Source organism: Coturnix japonica, chromosome 1 (assembly GCF_001577835.2).
Source record: "Coturnix japonica isolate 7356 chromosome 1, Coturnix japonica 2.1, whole genome shotgun sequence".
NCBI classification, from domain to species: domain Eukaryota; kingdom Metazoa; phylum Chordata; class Aves; order Galliformes; family Phasianidae; genus Coturnix; species Coturnix japonica.
The window spans coordinates 162,123,635-162,140,623 of record NC_029516.1 but is presented as its reverse complement, the minus strand read 5'-3'; the positions used below and the strand labels follow the sequence as shown (position 1 = coordinate 162,140,623).

At 36.3% G+C, this 16,989-nt stretch overlaps 1 protein-coding gene across 11 annotated transcripts in view; it reads left to right on the top strand.

Moving 5' to 3' along the window:
• The window catches only part of GRIA4 (glutamate ionotropic receptor AMPA type subunit 4), a 210,310-nt gene that overhangs the window by 108,941 nt on the left and 84,380 nt on the right, over positions 1 to 16,989 (top strand). For all 11 annotated transcript variants that reach the window (XR_001552768.2, XM_032442178.1, XM_015852210.2 and 8 more), the window contains one exon: positions 15,219 to 15,403. Coding sequence is in view for 10 of the 11 variants with exons in the window: in XM_032442178.1 (XP_032298069.1) it covers positions 15,219 to 15,403 (185 nt within the window). In the remaining variant the exon portion in view is untranslated. The remainder of the gene's footprint in view (positions 1 to 15,218; positions 15,404 to 16,989) is intronic.

Here is a 16,989-nt window from a genome sequence, read left to right as displayed (position 1 = left end):
TAGATTTTTACCTATCCCCAATAACATACCAATATTTTCAGTAAGACCATTTCATCTCTTGCTGTTCCTGTGGGGTGTTATGTTTTACCTGTTAAAATAAAAACAAACAAACAAACAAAAAAACCACAACAACCAAAACCCTGACTTCCTGACTTTTATACAAGAAAATGCTCTTGAATAAAATCTTGAACAAAAACAAACAAAAAAACTGTTTATCAGCAAAAGCCAATTCCAGATGCATGTTCTACCTCACAGACTGTATTTTTTACCAGAATATAATTGACTGAATTCCTGCAGTAAGGCTACTCTAAGGTTTTTATGTTTCAGTGGGAATATACGTATCAAAACCCATCTCCTTTTAGGTACATATTTCTTAGTTTTCACTGGGTGCACAAAGTCTATGTGTCCAGATGGGGTGGTGAGAGGGATATGAAGACATGCTTATGGGAAAATTATGGAGAGCGTGCAGCTGGCATTCAGGAAGGCCTGGACAATGAGATTGGACTCAACTGTACACTGATGCTGACAATGTGTGTTTATCAGATTGCAAGCAGAAGCACCAGACAAAACTCTGTATTGAATTGGTAGTGATTATGTGGGACTAAATAGCATAAAAAGGCTTAATTCCATTTCGTCACTCAGCGTATTTCAGTGTGAGCAAGAACAACAATAATAACACTCTAGAGAATTGGAAGAGGTTTTATCTGAAGGTGATAAACCTGTGCCACGTAATGAGGAACAGTCACAGTTTTTATATGATTATCATCAGTGTCTTTGAACTTGATTACTTCAATCTTTAGCTAATTTTTAATCTCAGCATTGGAGTGGCTGTGCACATTTAGAGACTTGGCATTCTGTTCTCTGAGAAATGAGGAGGAAATTACCAAGTGTGATTTTGAGTGTCTTTTTCCATGGTGTTTAGAATTTGAATGTAGGGTTATTTCCCAATCTATTGGCTGCTTTTATTATCATTTTTACATTTTCTTGGGGATACGTTAGAGATGTAACTTTCAGTTTTTGATAAAAGGAAGCATTTAAATAAGAAAATAGCTCTGTAAAGAAGTTAAGCAGACACATTAATAAGTCCATCAATCTTGATTCCTATAATTTCACTGGTGTGTCTATAAATCCCAGCAAATGCTACGAAGTACTCTAATTCTTTGGTGGTCAAGGAGAGTCCAATATGAAGATAGATTGCAAATTTTGAAAAGACAGAAAGAGCGATATTAGGAAAAGAAAATCCAATAATGCTTTTTCTTAAGATATGCCCATAGTATTTCCTGTTCTGAATACTTCATTCCCTTTTAAATTTTCTTTTTACATTTCCCTGGTAAATCCAGGCATTTTGCAAACCCACAGAATGCCATCTGGCATAAAATTTAATTTTTAAGTATATTCAGGTATCTCAAGTGACTGACACTACCTTATAAACATAGTCTGTTCTTTTTAAGTCCTACTTTGTCCGTTTATCCCATACACATGGCCTGTTCTGCAAGTTATATTGTCATGGAATTTACTGTGACATTTATGGGAACTAGCATTTGGGTATTTCTTTGCTGTCATTCTACTTACTGTACTAAAGCTGATTCTCAGGACACTTCCCACTATGTAGATGTAAATTCCCAAAGATTATGTAGGGTTTGCATGGGTCTTCTTTATTTAGGAAGATTAGATGCTTTCCAGATGTTAATGTTACATCTTAAATGTACCAGGGCAGTGTATCAATAGCTGACTAACATCTCCATTGTAATCAATCTGTAGGACAGCAAACCTTTGTAGTGCCAAGGTAGCGGTGTAATGGAAAAGTGTTACTGTTAGTTAACTATGTATAATAAGAGATTGAAAGAACAGTGTAGCTTTCAAATTTGTGTATTACCATCTTGTAACATAAAGACCTTTTTAGTCCCAGTTTTGAGTGACATAAGATCACAAGTTCAATTCCTTAGGGGTTTTATTAGACATACAAACCTGGAGCATGGCCGGAGCAAGTTACTGTACCCACAAAAGAGAACAGAGAAAGTTCTCTATTCAAAATGAATGTTTAAGTGTCAGTTTATCGTAAGTTATACTTAATAAATTATAACATCTCACTGGCAAATATTTTGTAGTGTTTACTAGCATGATAGGGGTTTTTTTAAATTTATTTCCTGCCCAGGTATTGACTGTCTCAGATATAAGGTAAATGAGACAGTTCCATAGTGGAAAAGGGATCTTGATATTTACCATCCATTGGCATGTCCTACTCTTTATCCATTTACTTCTCCTCTACTAGGAAATAACTAATATTGACATGATGGCAAGCCGACAACAAACTGACAAAACTGTCAGAAATATGAAAAAGAAAAAAATATAATAAAATATATTTGGTCAAGTTTTAAACGTTCCATATACAAACAAGGAATGGCATTTAACAATCTGTTGCTTCCTTGAAAGCATCTCTTGAAAATTATCCAAAAACATATGCTGTAGCTTTTAGCTTGTAGTTTTGACTTGCCAAAATTCTGCCAAATCTTTTGACCACTGTGATGTTGTGAAACTGAGTCTGTATGAAATTTACACATGAGAAAGTTGCACAGATAAGGTGAACATTCGGTCTACACAGTGGGCAAAAAAAATAATAATCTGGAGAAAAGAAGTATGTGAGAAAAGGATTTAACTTAAGACGAAAACATCAGTTCAGGTCTAAACTGTAATTTACTGTTTATATTACCCAAGTACTGCTATGACTTTTAATGTTTTTTTTTTGTGTGTGAGGACTGTATTTTTAATGCAGAATGGTAATAGTCCTCCAAAGAAGGGTCCCCATCCTGCCTGCTTGCCTTCCACCCATAAAGTTCTTTGTGAATTACATTTTCACCTGGCACTGAATTTGTTGCTTGCTTAAAATCTAGTCAGTGTACTAAATGAGATTTGGAATTAAATGTTCTCAAATTTTCATTACATGAGATTTCAAACACTGGACCATTTTATTCTCCCCTGAGCAGTTCCAACTAAGGTCAATACCAATATTTTATGAGTTATGCAACAGGATTTGTCCTAACAAAAAGCATCTTTTACAGTCTTATTCCAGTTTTTATTCTGTGAAAATTCAACTTAGAATACAGAACATGAAATGATTCACTTACAGACTTGCAGAGGAATGACAGAAGGGAAAATACTTATAACAATGGCTAAGACATTGACTCCTGAATATATATATAGATACAACAAATATTTACATAAAAAAATTAATTTGTGTAATTTGTGTTGTGTTGCAAGGTTTTTGCCCATCATATTTAGAATAAATTATTAAATATTCAGGTGAGAGCACTTTGTTACTTCTAAGCAGAAATGAAGAATACTTTTGAAATGTCTTATGACCTAATTTAAAAAGGAAGGAAGGAAGGAAGGAAGGAAGGAGGGAGGGAAGAAAGGAGGGAAGGAAGAAAAGAAGGAAGGCAAGATGGCAAAACTGTCCTTCATCATAATATATTTAAGTAAAAGTCCTCTTATCTGAGCATTTTTCTGTAGATGCTTTGGACAATAACATCTCTGAGCACAACATCATTGAGGTAAACACAAACAGTTATTCCTAGCAGGGTGACTACGAATTTTATCTGCATTCTCTATCACAGAGTGTATTTTACAGACCTTTCTCATATTTCCTGATAATTGTCCCAGGATTGGAATAACCTTTTTAATCATAAAAATGAATTAACAATAGACTCTTGCTGAAAGAGGACTTGCTCATTTAAACTACCATGGAGATGAAAGTGAATATTAACATTTTCAGACAGAGATAAAACCTTTAAGAAGTATCTATCAAGTAATTACAACCTTTTGCTTGCATAAAATGCACTCTTTAGCTATGCCACTAAGGTTTTTTCACTATTTTATTCAGTGATAAACAGGGCAAGACACTATCATAAACAGAATATTGAATGCAAGTAAAACTGGTATCCTCTAGAATATTTTTCAATAAACAGATGTTGTTATGTTTGCTTTATTAAATTAAAGAAAAATTTCTTCATTGCAGCTGTTGTGAACACCCCTGGGAGTTGTTCACAAGGTGCTCCAGAGCAGCTCTAGCCTAGGGGAGCCTGGCCCCAGGGCAAATGTCTCTGTGGATGAAGTAAGAAAACCAAAACCTGATGTGGTTAAGGAATTTCGTGGAGCTTAATAGCTGCAGCTTGGTCTGCTGAAGACTCTTGACCCCAGTGGAGGAGCTGGGTGTGGAGTCTTTTCTCTTCCTTGCTGCTACCAGAGAAAATGCCCTCCAGTGTTAGTCGTGGCCCACTGACCTTTCTGGAATAATGTCTCAACCCTCAGGTTGAGAAGGCTGGACATCAGATAATAAGCAGACTGGAAAAAACAAATCTGCATTGTATCTCTAGAGGAAAATGAGACAGTTGAGGTAATTTACTGCATTTAAAATGCTCTATTATGAAACAGTATCTTAACAGTCACACTGAAAAGGGCAGTGGCATCAGAGGCCAAAGAATATAGAAAATATTATTGGACAGTATTTTTTTTATTTTTTCACAGTATTTTTTCAGCAGTAAGTCTAAGAACAACTGTTTATAAGAAAACTCAAGACAAATTTAACAGTATTGCATACATAGATGATTATCATCTCCTACAGTTTTTTTAACAATAGATACCAACCAGTATCAAAGTACAGCAGTGAGAATCTCAAAGTTTGCAGAAAGGATAGTTTTCCTGGTTTTAACAGTAGTACAGCTAAAATCAGATCTTATTTGCTATTTTACTTTTAACCTAGATTTTACAGTCTAAATTGCCAGTCATATGCTCTTGGACTCATAAAGTATTACATATCTGTTGAGTATGACTGGATTCTTACTTCCCTTGGCTCTCATTTATATATCATTTATATATCAAAACAGATCTCTGTTTTGATTTCATTCTCCACTTCTTCAAATTTTTGCTGTCAGTTCGCAAATGCTCTGCAGCTTTTTTAGGGTTTTGTAAAATGCTTAATCATTGAAGAGTGCAGTTAAAGTTTTCCACTCTGATGAATACCGTTTGTGCCACACTGCACAGAGGGAGAGAGCTTATTTCTACCAGTGCTCTGCTGAGTGACAATTATGCAGGTACCAAATTATGCCTTTTTTTTTCCCTGTTCACAGAGATGCTTTAAACTGAACTAATTAAGCAATGTCAATTTTTATTAGATGTTTTCCACTCTTCTGGAACCTTTTTTTTTTCTTTTTTTTTTTTTTTCTCATTTTCTCGAGTCCAGTGCAGAAAAACTCCCTCATTTTCATTAAGATTTGGGATGTCACCAGAGTGCACTTTTCTGTGAACAAACACCTGTTCAGGGGAAGGAAAATACCCAGCTCTAAAATGAACAAAATTCTTGAGGCTGTTTGCTTTCCGAATGGTCAGTGCAAGTGCTATTGGATAATGAAATGTCACAGGCACTTAACTTTCATGAAGCAGTTTTTGACTGGTCACTGCATTCATTTTCAAACTCTAATACCAAGGTCAGTTAAAACTAACCAAAGTACAGATCAACATATGTTTAATAGCAGAAACTTGCCAGGATCATATTACAATTTTCTGTCCTGACTTGTTTTCAGACAAATCATTCACAGCTTTTAATGCCTATATTCTGTTACCTGTTATCTTTATCATTATACCTCGCCTATTTCTGTGTTTCATGCTAAATATCAATTCCTACAGCTGAAATTTAATTTGAATTGTTAAATATGTTCATTCTAACCAGAGCTTTGAACATGAGTTTATGATTACTTCTTGGAATACAGCTTGCCTCAGTGGGATGTAATAAATTAGTCTAATCATATAGTGAGTAGTTACTTCATCCTGTGTTTGTTCCTGCTAGGAGCTGAAATTGTCTCTGTAATTGTATGCAAATCCCTTCCTCAGAATAATCAAAGGAAACCTACGTGAGGCTGCCTAACCTCCACAAGAGAAATGTAAAAGTAACCTAACTTTTAATTCTACTTAAATGAAAATTTATGCTTTCATATGTAAGTTAATAAAATAAAAGAACTTACTTAGAAGGCATGTGTGTGGTGGACATAGCTCTCTCCTTGTGTTAGTCGTACTTATTTCCATCATAAAAGTTCCACAGCCTGCAGTCTAATAAGGTGCCTGAGAATAAAATGTATCTTTCAGAAAGTCACTCAGGCATCAAAGGACATAAAATCTGAAGCAACTTTTGTATAATGGCTTGTGGTTAAAAAATCTTTTTCACTGTTAATCGTTTGCATTTTATTCTCAATTTTCTTGTGCACATATCCAGCTAGTTATGTCAATTGAAGAGAAAGAAACATCATAGTCTGAGTTAACTGCCTCCATATTCAATAGAGAGAAAAGGAAAATTTCTTCTCCCTTGAGGATCTGTGTGGTAGACATTAAGATGTTTTGTTAGTTGCCTTCAAAAGGGGCCCGTTTTCCCCCTACTGCTGGCTGATGGAGGCCGGAATAACTGGCATGGGCTTAGCAATGTAACTGTTAGGTGGGAGAAACCCTCCTCTAAGTCTTGTTCTCCAAGGCATGTTTTATATATTGGCCTCAAATCATTCTGATTTGCTTCTCTGAACTCTGTCAAATATTTTAGCATTATTTTTTATAATGTGGACTAAAAAAGAGTTTTAATCATGTAGCAGTAACCCAATGTTTAGTGTGAAAATCAGATAAATCTTTGCTTCCTCTTTCCCATGTCTCTGTCAAGCAGCTTGATGTTACCTTAACTATCTTGCATCATCAGAGGAACTGCTCAGGTCTGTTTATCTATGTCTGTAGAGACAGAATTGCAAAGACATTCAAATTAGGGAAGGTTATTAAATTCATTTTGCCCCATCACTTCTTTTCAGTGGAAAGGGAGAAGAAGGAAGAAGGAGTAGAAACAATCCTCTCTTTGTTGGTTTGTCTCCTTTAAAAATTGTGTCCTTTCTTTGCATGCTATTTTGCACTGCTCCATTTAAATTTTAGGCATACATACACATGTACTTTTGTCTACATACATATGGGTTCTTTTTTGTAATTATTTATAATTTAAAATGATTTGTTAAAATGTATTTTCCCTTTGTCCTTTCTTTGCTTGTTTCTCCATGTAAGATTTTTTTCTTTTGGGAGATGTTGGACACTACACTATTTTCAGACTTGACTTCAGTGTGAAACTTGCAGTCCTGCAACTGAGGAGCCTGGGAGGTGCAAAATTATGTAACGTCACTACATTTTAGTAAAAGCCAACATATAAAATCTTTGGACCTTTCCTGGATTATTGCTTCAGTCCAAAAAGAAAGTGGTCCAGCCACCATTGTGACACAGAACCATTGATCACAACCCTTTAAACACTGAGAAGTTATTCCAGGTCAGAGATATCAGTGAGTCCAGGCTCATAAACTCAGATCATAAATGTAATTTTCCTTTGTCATCATATATTCTGAAATCTGTGAAGCAAACAACAGTAGAGACAATGGCTAAATGTGATCCATTGTTTCTACAGTTTCATTCCAGATCCATCTGTAATAAAATTATTCTGATCACTGACAGAAATGGTGACGTTGTTCATAACATACATCATACCATAACGTATGTATGTAACATAACATATGCATGTAACACATATAATTGAAACTATGTAGAATTTGGAAGGCTAAATAAGTACTGATGTATTGGGGGCAAGTCATGCTGGATCAAGCAAATTTCCTTATTTTGCAAAGTAGCAGATTTTATATACTTTGGGGAAAAAAAAAATAGGAGTCTCATTACAGTAGGAATTTTTTAATATTTTAAATTATTTTTTCTAAATGAGATAAGGAAATTTTGTCTCAAATTTCTAGAATACAGCTAAACAGTCATCATGCTTGGACTCAGAAAAAAACGTAGATGAGGTTCACTGTCAAATAAGGGGGTATCTGGTAGTGACCTATCCTGGTGTCAGTTTTTCATGGTGTCCTTGTCAATGTCTTGGATGAAAAAAATATGGAAAACATTTATTTAACATTCAGATGTTAAAAATAAAAAATAAAAATGAAAGGACTGTGTCTGCTTGGGAACACATGTTTAAATTACATAGCATTTTCAGCACTGCACTTCAAGAAAGATGTGGCTCATTTTCAGCACTGCACTTCAAGAAAGATGTGGCTCAATTGCAGCATATTCTGAGGAAAGAAAATAGCCAGAATCTAGACTAAAACATGTTCCACAAGAAAAAACCTGAAAATCATGTTTCATCAGGAGAAGAGCAGGCAGAAAAGAAATGAATTAGTGATCCTCAGTTATGTGAAGAATTGCTATAAAGAAGGGAACAAACCATTCTTTGCATCTACTGGGATAGGACAGAAATGAGTGGCTTTAAATTGTGCCAGGGGAGATTTAAGTTTGACTTTAGGAAGCATCACCTAGTGATAAGGATAATTAAGCAATGAATATATTACCTAGGAAGCTACAGAATCCTCTTTAGAGGTTTTTAAGGACAAACAAAGATACCTGTCTAGACTGATTTAAATATAATTTATCTGCCTTTGGGGATAGAGGGATAGAGAGGAATAGATAGGATTGTTTCTTGAGCTCCCTGTCTTATTTTCCAATCTTTCTGTCAATTCAGTGAATTAGACCTGAGAACAGCCCAGAACACACTTCTAGTTGTAGCTTTCACTCTGGCATCTGACTTAACCAGTTTGTATGTTGTGTTGAACGATCTGTCTACAGCTTAAATGTGGAGAAGGTGAATGAGTACTCATGTGTCAAAGGTTGTATGTCTAAGCTTATAAATCTCAGTTCAGGAAGCAGCACAATGGCCAAATATATATATATATATGTATATATATATATATATATAAATTGTTAATATGAAGATATCAACTGTAATGAGGAAAAACTAAAATACAATTGAATGTGGGTGTTTACAGTTACTGGATGAATACATCCAATACAATCATGCATCATTTGTGCTATGCATTATTTGTATGGGTTTAATCACTGTGGCATCGGGATTAATCTTGCCAGGGTTTGGCTGTAAAAATTGCAGGTGTAGAAACAGAAAAGCACCTCTGACATAAATATCTAAGATAAAAAATTTTAAAAAAGCTTTTTTTATGGGAGATTCATCTCTTTTGTGGAAGCCTGAATGATTAACTTAGACACCTTCTCTATAGACAGGTAGTTTTAAGTGACAGGAATCCAATCCTGATGGTCAAGTATATCGGCTTATCCATACCAAATGATTTGATCATTTATTCTCCACTTCTGCTGTTTGTTGGATTTATAACAAATATATTTCCTTCACTGATCCTCATATGAATTCCATTAGACTAAAGTCACTTTCATAAAACACCTCCAGTGTCTCAGCCTCTATAGCTGTAGGGATCACAGATAATTTTCGGAACAGCTGGATTTTTATTCCTTCCAGAAAGTTACCTGGATCAGAAAAAAATGTATTTGCATTTCAGTAATGTGTAGTATGTAATGTCTGTTTTGAAAAAGATCCATGTTAAGCGGAGCTATCTTCTACTCCTTGGGCCATAACAGAAATAAACTGCATGTGTTGTTCCTAAGTGCATTAACCTGCTAACTCGTGTTAGTCACTGTTGTCATAAAAGAAAAGAACAGTAATAATACACAAACAGTGCACCCTGTGCATCATAGAAAAATAATACTAAATTATTTTCTGCCCCATAATCCCATACCATGATTTATTACTGGGGTGCAGTTCTTCATAACAAGTGGCCACTTTGCTGGCTGCCTCCTTGCAAAGCCATCCGCAACAACTGCATCCACTTAGAGGGACAGAGGAAAAGGTTTCCCAGAATTAAAAGGTTTCTGGAAGATAATAGTTATTGGAATTCTAATTATAACTCTGTAATTGATCACTGAAATACTGCTGGTGAAAGCAAACAAGTGAGAAGGTAAAAGAAAAGGAGAGAAAGAAAAGGAGAGAAAGTAAAGGAAACAAGCCAACCATGTGCCTTCTGGCAGGAAAAAAAAAATAATAATAATAATAATCAAGAAATGTTTATCTGATCGCTTCAGTTTATTCTGAACACACTGAGATTTAGATGTCAGATTTTCCTTTTCATTTAAATGGAAATAAATAAAATTAAGTCACTGACTACTGAAATGAAATTGAATGAGTGCAAGCCTAGCTGGAGCAGAAGACGACAAATAAAACCACCTGAAGGACCATTGAACTTCTAAGACTGAAAAAGATGACTTGTGATTTCAGCTACTTGGGAGGAAGGAGCAGGAAAGGTAAAGACAGTGGCGGTGCAGTATTGGTAGGGAGAAAGCCTGGGCTCCCAAATTCATGTGCCTACAATGTGCTTTACGCACTTTGTTCTACAGCAAGTATCTGTGATAGTCTCTGAAGAATTACTAATCTCCGTTTAAACAGACATAAGACCAGGTGTGCACCTGGCATTGTTTCTTTATGGCTGATGCATTTCATATTGGAAAACATGCCTATGCAATGGAAAATGAGGGAAGTAGGGTTAAAAAAATATAAGGTTTTGTTTGTAAGGTACTTAGCTGCGGTATTGTTCCTAGTAAGCAAACTTTTGGGGATAGGCACTGTCTGGTCTGATTTTACATGGATAGAGAAAAAAAAAAAAATCATATTTATTTTGGTTTTTCACAACAGGACAATTCTTGGGTATCCATTTGGAAAACAGTAGTAATGTGTTAGATTACCATAATTCATCTCACCATAAAACAAAAGTAAATAGGCTGAGAGAGCTGGGGCTGTTCAGCCTGGAGAAGAGAAGGCTCTGGGGAGAGAGAGCCTTTCAGTATCTAAAGGGGGGCTATAAGAAAGAAGGGGACAGATTCTTTAGCATAGTCTGTTATGACAGGACAAAGGGAAGTGGCTTCAGACTTAAAGATGGGAGATTTGGATTGAACATATGGATGTTTTTTTACAGTAGAGGCACTGGCAAAGGTTGCCCAGAGAGGTGGTGATGCCCCATCCCTGGAGACAATCAAGGTCAGGGCTCTGAGCAACCTGATCGAGCTGCTGATGGTTCATTGCAGATGTTTCCTGTCTCAGCTTTGATTCTAGAGTAGTGAAGTGGAGCTGCTATTACTGGACATTGAGCAGTTGTCAATAGAGTCTGCATTTGAGCAGTGACCCACAAAAGCAGTTGGCAGACTTTTCAACGCAGGTCATTAGAGGAAAATTCCATAGGATCACAGTCCAGAAAAGAAAAAAAAAAAAAAAAAGGAGAAGCCATTTTTTGCATATAGGATCTTGCATTTAAGGAAGACTTAACTATGTTTAAAAGCAATTTCAGTGATGCTTTTTCTTGTTCAGAGATTTCCTAATTTAAATGATCAAACTGGAAGGACTGGTATTCTGTTCATAAAGACCTCCAGTCTTCAACCAATGTTTGGACCCAGTAATTTGCATTTTTTCCTAATGATTTATCTGGATTTAAAGGCTGAATTAGTTGGTGAAGAAAGATGATTATATGGGTATTGGACAACTTCCTTTTCTTTTGTTTCAGACCTAAGAATTTTGTAAAATAATGATTTAAATAAAACACACTGACTGTGTAACTCAGATGACAGGAGTTACCTTCCTTTTCAGTCTGCGTTTGTGAAGGCAGTAATATTCCACAGTATATGGGATGAAATTTACACATATCACTAAACGTCCAGAAAATGATTCACTTATCTGTCTGTGACATAACTGAGGATAAACAGCAGATAACCAGAAAACAAATACTTCTCAGATCACAGCTGTATGATTTGTGTCTGATGTCTTTGCTTGGGTAAACACATCTCTGAAGTCTAGGAATTTGGTCTAAGCAGAAGCACCGTGCTTAGTGTCTGTATTATCCTGGATTCATTTCTTTCTGTATTTCTTTCTTTTTTTTTACTGTACAAGATATTTGCAACACCACATAAAACTCTTCTTTATTTTTCCTCTTGGCTGTAGCCAATTATTTTGGCAAATAGCGATTTTTCCTCTGCATGCATAATTTTGATGCCATCTGACCCTGTGCTTGCCTTTATTCATTCTGCACAAACTCCACCCTTGTCAGGCAGTTTTATCACTATTTCTAATTGTGCATTGGATATATAACTGTGCCGTGAAGGATCTTGTAAAGATGTGTGCTGTATCCAGTTACTACAGATTACCTGTTTTATGCTCTATATGGAAGATATACTAAAATGAAACCCATGTAGGAGTGCCAGCTTCTCATGAGAAGCTGTAAAAGCTCGAAGTTCCTAAATGGAGGCAGTTGCTAATGAAATATGGCAAGTTAAACCTTGATCCAAGGTAGAAGAAAAGCTTTTCTATGTGTTTGTCTGATATTTGTCATGCTTTGCGCTGGGATAAACTCCCAGTTTGATCAAAACACATCTCAGTAAAGTTGTCAAAATGAATTAAGAGGGGAATGAGGGAACGTCAATTGCTCTTTCAAACACCATTCATTCTGAATCAAAGAAAATGTTAATTTGTGTCAGGAAGCTGAATTACGTAAATGTTGACTGTCTTTGTAGCAAAGACCAAGTCAAAGCTACAGTGTAAATGAAGCAGGAACCCCTATAACACTGGAGTAGTCTTAATGTACATCTATATATGGAAATGAATAGGAAATGAAGCAAGAAATTCAATGTTTGGGAAAGAATCACGTCATGATTTGAAGAGATAATTACAGACAAACAGGGGATTGAATATAGCAACAGGAAAAGCAGAATAATTATGTAGCAATTAACAAGAAAGCTGTATGGTTCTTTGAAAAAAATAACAGTCACCAGGTTAAAAATATATGCTGAGTACAGAAATGTTTTAACAGTCAATTCATAAAGCATTTGAATGCATTTTCTAAGCTAAAACATTATTTTGAAGATTGAATGCTTAATTTATAAGATAAATTACACAATTTATGTTTTCATTACAGGTGTTTGCATTTTTCTCTTAAATGAGTTATTTGAATTGGAGAAAAAGAAAAAAAAAAAAACAAAAAAACAAAAAAAAAGCCTAGAACCCAATCATTTCAAAGTGTGGATAGGTAGTGCAATAACAAGAAGATACAGATTTTAAGTTAATGCTTCCAGGACTGCAATTGCTATAGGAGCCAGTGAGAAAATACTCCTAGGTTTTCAATAGAATTAGGGTCATATGTCCTAAAATCTGCATGTTCTGATTTAAAAAAAAAAAAAAAAAGAAAAAGAAAAAAAAAAAAGAAAGCATCTGATTTTATTTTACTGGGTAGCAAGCCTGGTTTTTGGTGGTTTTTTTGGTCTACTGCACACTCATAATACTCTTATACTCTTTCTGAAATGTAACTTACAAGACCACTGTTGCAATATGTGGGAATCTCAGTCAGCACCTTTCATGGGAAACCTGCCATGCATCGTCCAAGTGCATTGCAATGACAGCTGGGGATCCCTGTTGCCCATGCATGGGATCGTCCTGTGGAACAGACAAAGAAGGCACCATGTGTATCCATGTCATCACATGAGAGTTTGAAGGTGAAATCTTTTGAAGATAGCAGAGAAAGTCAGATAGCTAGTAAAATGTCTAATTTTTTTATGTGTTTTGATTCTGGACAGAGGCACTTTCTCTGAGTTGCATCATTTTAATCAACATGTTGTCAACAAAAGTGCCTGTCCTTGTTTTTCTTAAACATTACCTCTAGACCTAGGTGTGCAATCTTCAATGCTTGATATAAGTTCCCCGTTTAGGTGTGTGCCTCCGGTGGCGCAAGTGGTTAAGGACACCACTTTGCAACACTGCAGGCCCGGGTTCGAATCCCCCTGTGGCGCAAGTGGTAGAAGTGCCGCTCTACTACACAGAGGCTCGAATCCCGGGGGTTGGACTCGATGATCTCTAAGGTCCCTTCCAACCCGCACGAGACTATGATAAAAGACTGGATAATACCTGCATCCAACTTCAGAAAATGTTTGGGCAAATCAGGGCAAGATGCACAAACCGTCCTGAGTAGGCAGAAGTTCCTCTCATGCCTCTGTGCTTCATGTTCTCAGTGAGAAAAATTAGAAGGAGGATCAAGGGGAGTGGCAGGAGGTTGCAGGTAGGGATCCTGCCCTGTGGGTTCAGGCAGAGACCTGAGTGCAGATGCTGCCTTTCTCACCTGTGAATGGACTCAGAGATGACAGTTTGGGGCATCAAGTAGTAATGACGAAGAGTAATAATCCTGCCAGTAGTAATAATTAACGCCTCTGTGGTGCCCTTCATTTGTTGACCTCTAGTCACTTTGCATGCTTGATTTAAGCTATATAGGATCTCTGAAGTAGATCAATGTGATTGATCTATTACATATCTTTACTGGCATAAATAAAGAAGTCACTCTGAAAGTAATGCCTCCTTATTTATTTATTTATTTATCATGAACACTTTGAATACTAAGAGCACAATAACACTACTTGATAGAGCAAATTGTCAGCTGCAAAGCACTATTTTTCAGCACAGTCACTGCTGTGCATTTTCACCAGCAGTGACCAAAAGCCTGCATGCTGCACTCATCACGGTCTGCACCAGTGGAGGTTCCCCACTGTCCCTGTCACCACTGCTGAAACTCACCTGTCCCACCTCACTGTACTCATAGCCGCTTTTTGTTTGTCCTCCAGGAACATTCAGCAAGAGTTGATGAATGCCAATGGGTGCTGTTTTTTTCTGCATGGGAGAATTCAGTTACACACCTTTCTGTACCTATGTATAATTATAAAAGCGTGAGACAGAAAATTCTTATTGAGAAGCATCAAAAGTCACTTGGCTTAAGTGTTTTCAAAAAAAAAAAAAAAATCCCACTGACAACAAACAACAAAGCATCTCAGTGTCTAATACTTTGCTTTTTTAGTATACAAATCTTTCTGTAAATGAGTGAACTCTGGTATTTTCTTCACACTGTCATGAGAAATGTCTGGATATATAAGTTTGTAGGAAACCAGTCTGGGAAATTGAATGGTGGTCTTTTATGATTTTATATGTATAAATCATTTGTGGCTTATCCAGAATACTGAGAATCATTCCAAAAGTTCTGATTATAGAAATTGTAATTTTCATTAATTACATAATGTGCACCGATCATGGCTAATAACATATGTAGGGATACAGACTTTATCTTGTTCCTCTCCCTGCAGGAGCCAGTATTAAGAAACATAATATTGTTTTATTGTTTATTGTTTAATTGTTTATTAATTCCTGTTAATAATAATAATAACAATAATAATAATAATAAACAATTATTGTTTTACTAGTGTATTGTGTCCTTCTCTTTTAGGTTATTCAATACTTCAAGCTATTATGGAAAAAGCAGGACAAAATAGCTGGCAAGTCAGCGCCATCTGCGTGGAGAATTTCAATGATGCCAGCTACAGGCGGCTTTTAGAAGACCTGGACAGAAGACAAGAAAAGAAATTTGTAATAGACTGTGAAATAGAGAGGCTGCAGAATCTCTTAGAACAGGTAACACTCCTTTTAATGTCGCTGTAAGCACATTACTGAAATTCCAAATGAGATAACACCGTGCATTGCTTTTTGTTTATTTTCTCAGTGGAAACGAGATTGCCTTCTCTTCCCTTTGGTTTTTCTTCATGGGCTGACATCTGTAGGTCCACATGCCTGGCTCTGTTTGCCTTCCTGTAAGATTCTTGTCACAACAGACAGTGTCTGAGAGCTGAGCCCCTTTCCCAGCAAAGAGGTCTGGGCAGCACCTCACTACCTGATGTGTCCCATGCTCAGGTCATTGGGCTGGTAGATCAGCACAGTGCTGTTGAACCACCATGGTGCCCTCCTTCTGCACCTTAAGGGGGAAAAACTGACTGTATTTGAGGAAAAAAAGGAGCGTATTTGAATCTTTTATTACTTGCAGTTCACAAGACCGTGTATTTCTAGCTGTAAAATGTTTTCCACTTATTATTGTTTATATTCAAGCTGATAGTTTTATTACCTTAGCAGGGTGTGTACAAACATGGAAAACAGTAGGGTAAAGGTGTTGTTCAACTGAAAAGGAAGGACAGGTTCTTCCATGAGTTATTCACAGAAAGCTGCTGTTATGTAAAGAAAACAGTTCCAGACAGAAAGCTTGCATTGAGCTGTCTGTCCTGTTCCAGTTGTATAGATCTGACTCTACACAGTGCTTGAATGAGGTCTTAAATACTGGAAAAGAATAAAATAATTTCTTGAAATGAGCATTTTGTTAAGCGATGGGGGAGTAATTTAGGGTCACCTATCTGCTCCTCAGTGATCCCACAGTTGGGGTGCTGGGTTCACTGCCCACTGGCAATGAAAGACCTGCAAGGCAGGATTGCCATCTGCTGGCGACAAGGCCTGCACAACTCTGCTCACCCTGGATTCTGATGCATCTGCTGCTAAAGTCGCAGAAATAAAAAATGCCATTTGTGATACAAAAGCACGTAAAATAATCCTCATAGTCATATATGCAACACATTTTCTTTTAAAGGCAGAAGATAGATAAATGGAGGATTACTGGTATGGCTGATTTAGAAAGGACTTTTTCTGTCACTGTTGCCAAGAAAAAAAGAGATGATGCTGTATTGCTACAATATTTATCTGCCCATTTTTTGCACTGGTGATGCCATTATGTTTTAACACACGCTTTCTATAGTTATGATGAAAATCTCCCCAGGTTCAGCCCATGTTGTAATAAAACAGAACACCTGCTTGAGGGTCTTTTAAAGTATATTTAGAAAGATACTTATCCCCTCAGCTTTTGGTGTGTGTGGATTTACACGCATGTAATTTCTTTCACACAGCACGCAAATGTGAATTAGAAAAAAATATGCTTTATTACCCGGAGTCCAGAGTATACTCACCATTCTACATAGGTGTATGCATTGAGAATGCACTCAGTTGCACAAGCAGCAAAGTCATCTGATAATCAGTCAGAACTCACTGGTCTCAGACATACATTTTATTTCCTTCCTGGAGCTACTAAGCTACTATTCTTTTTTCCTTTTTTTTTTTTTTTTTTTTTTTTTTTTTTTTTTTTTTTTTTTTTTTTTTTAGCATCTGCATAGTCATTTCTTTTT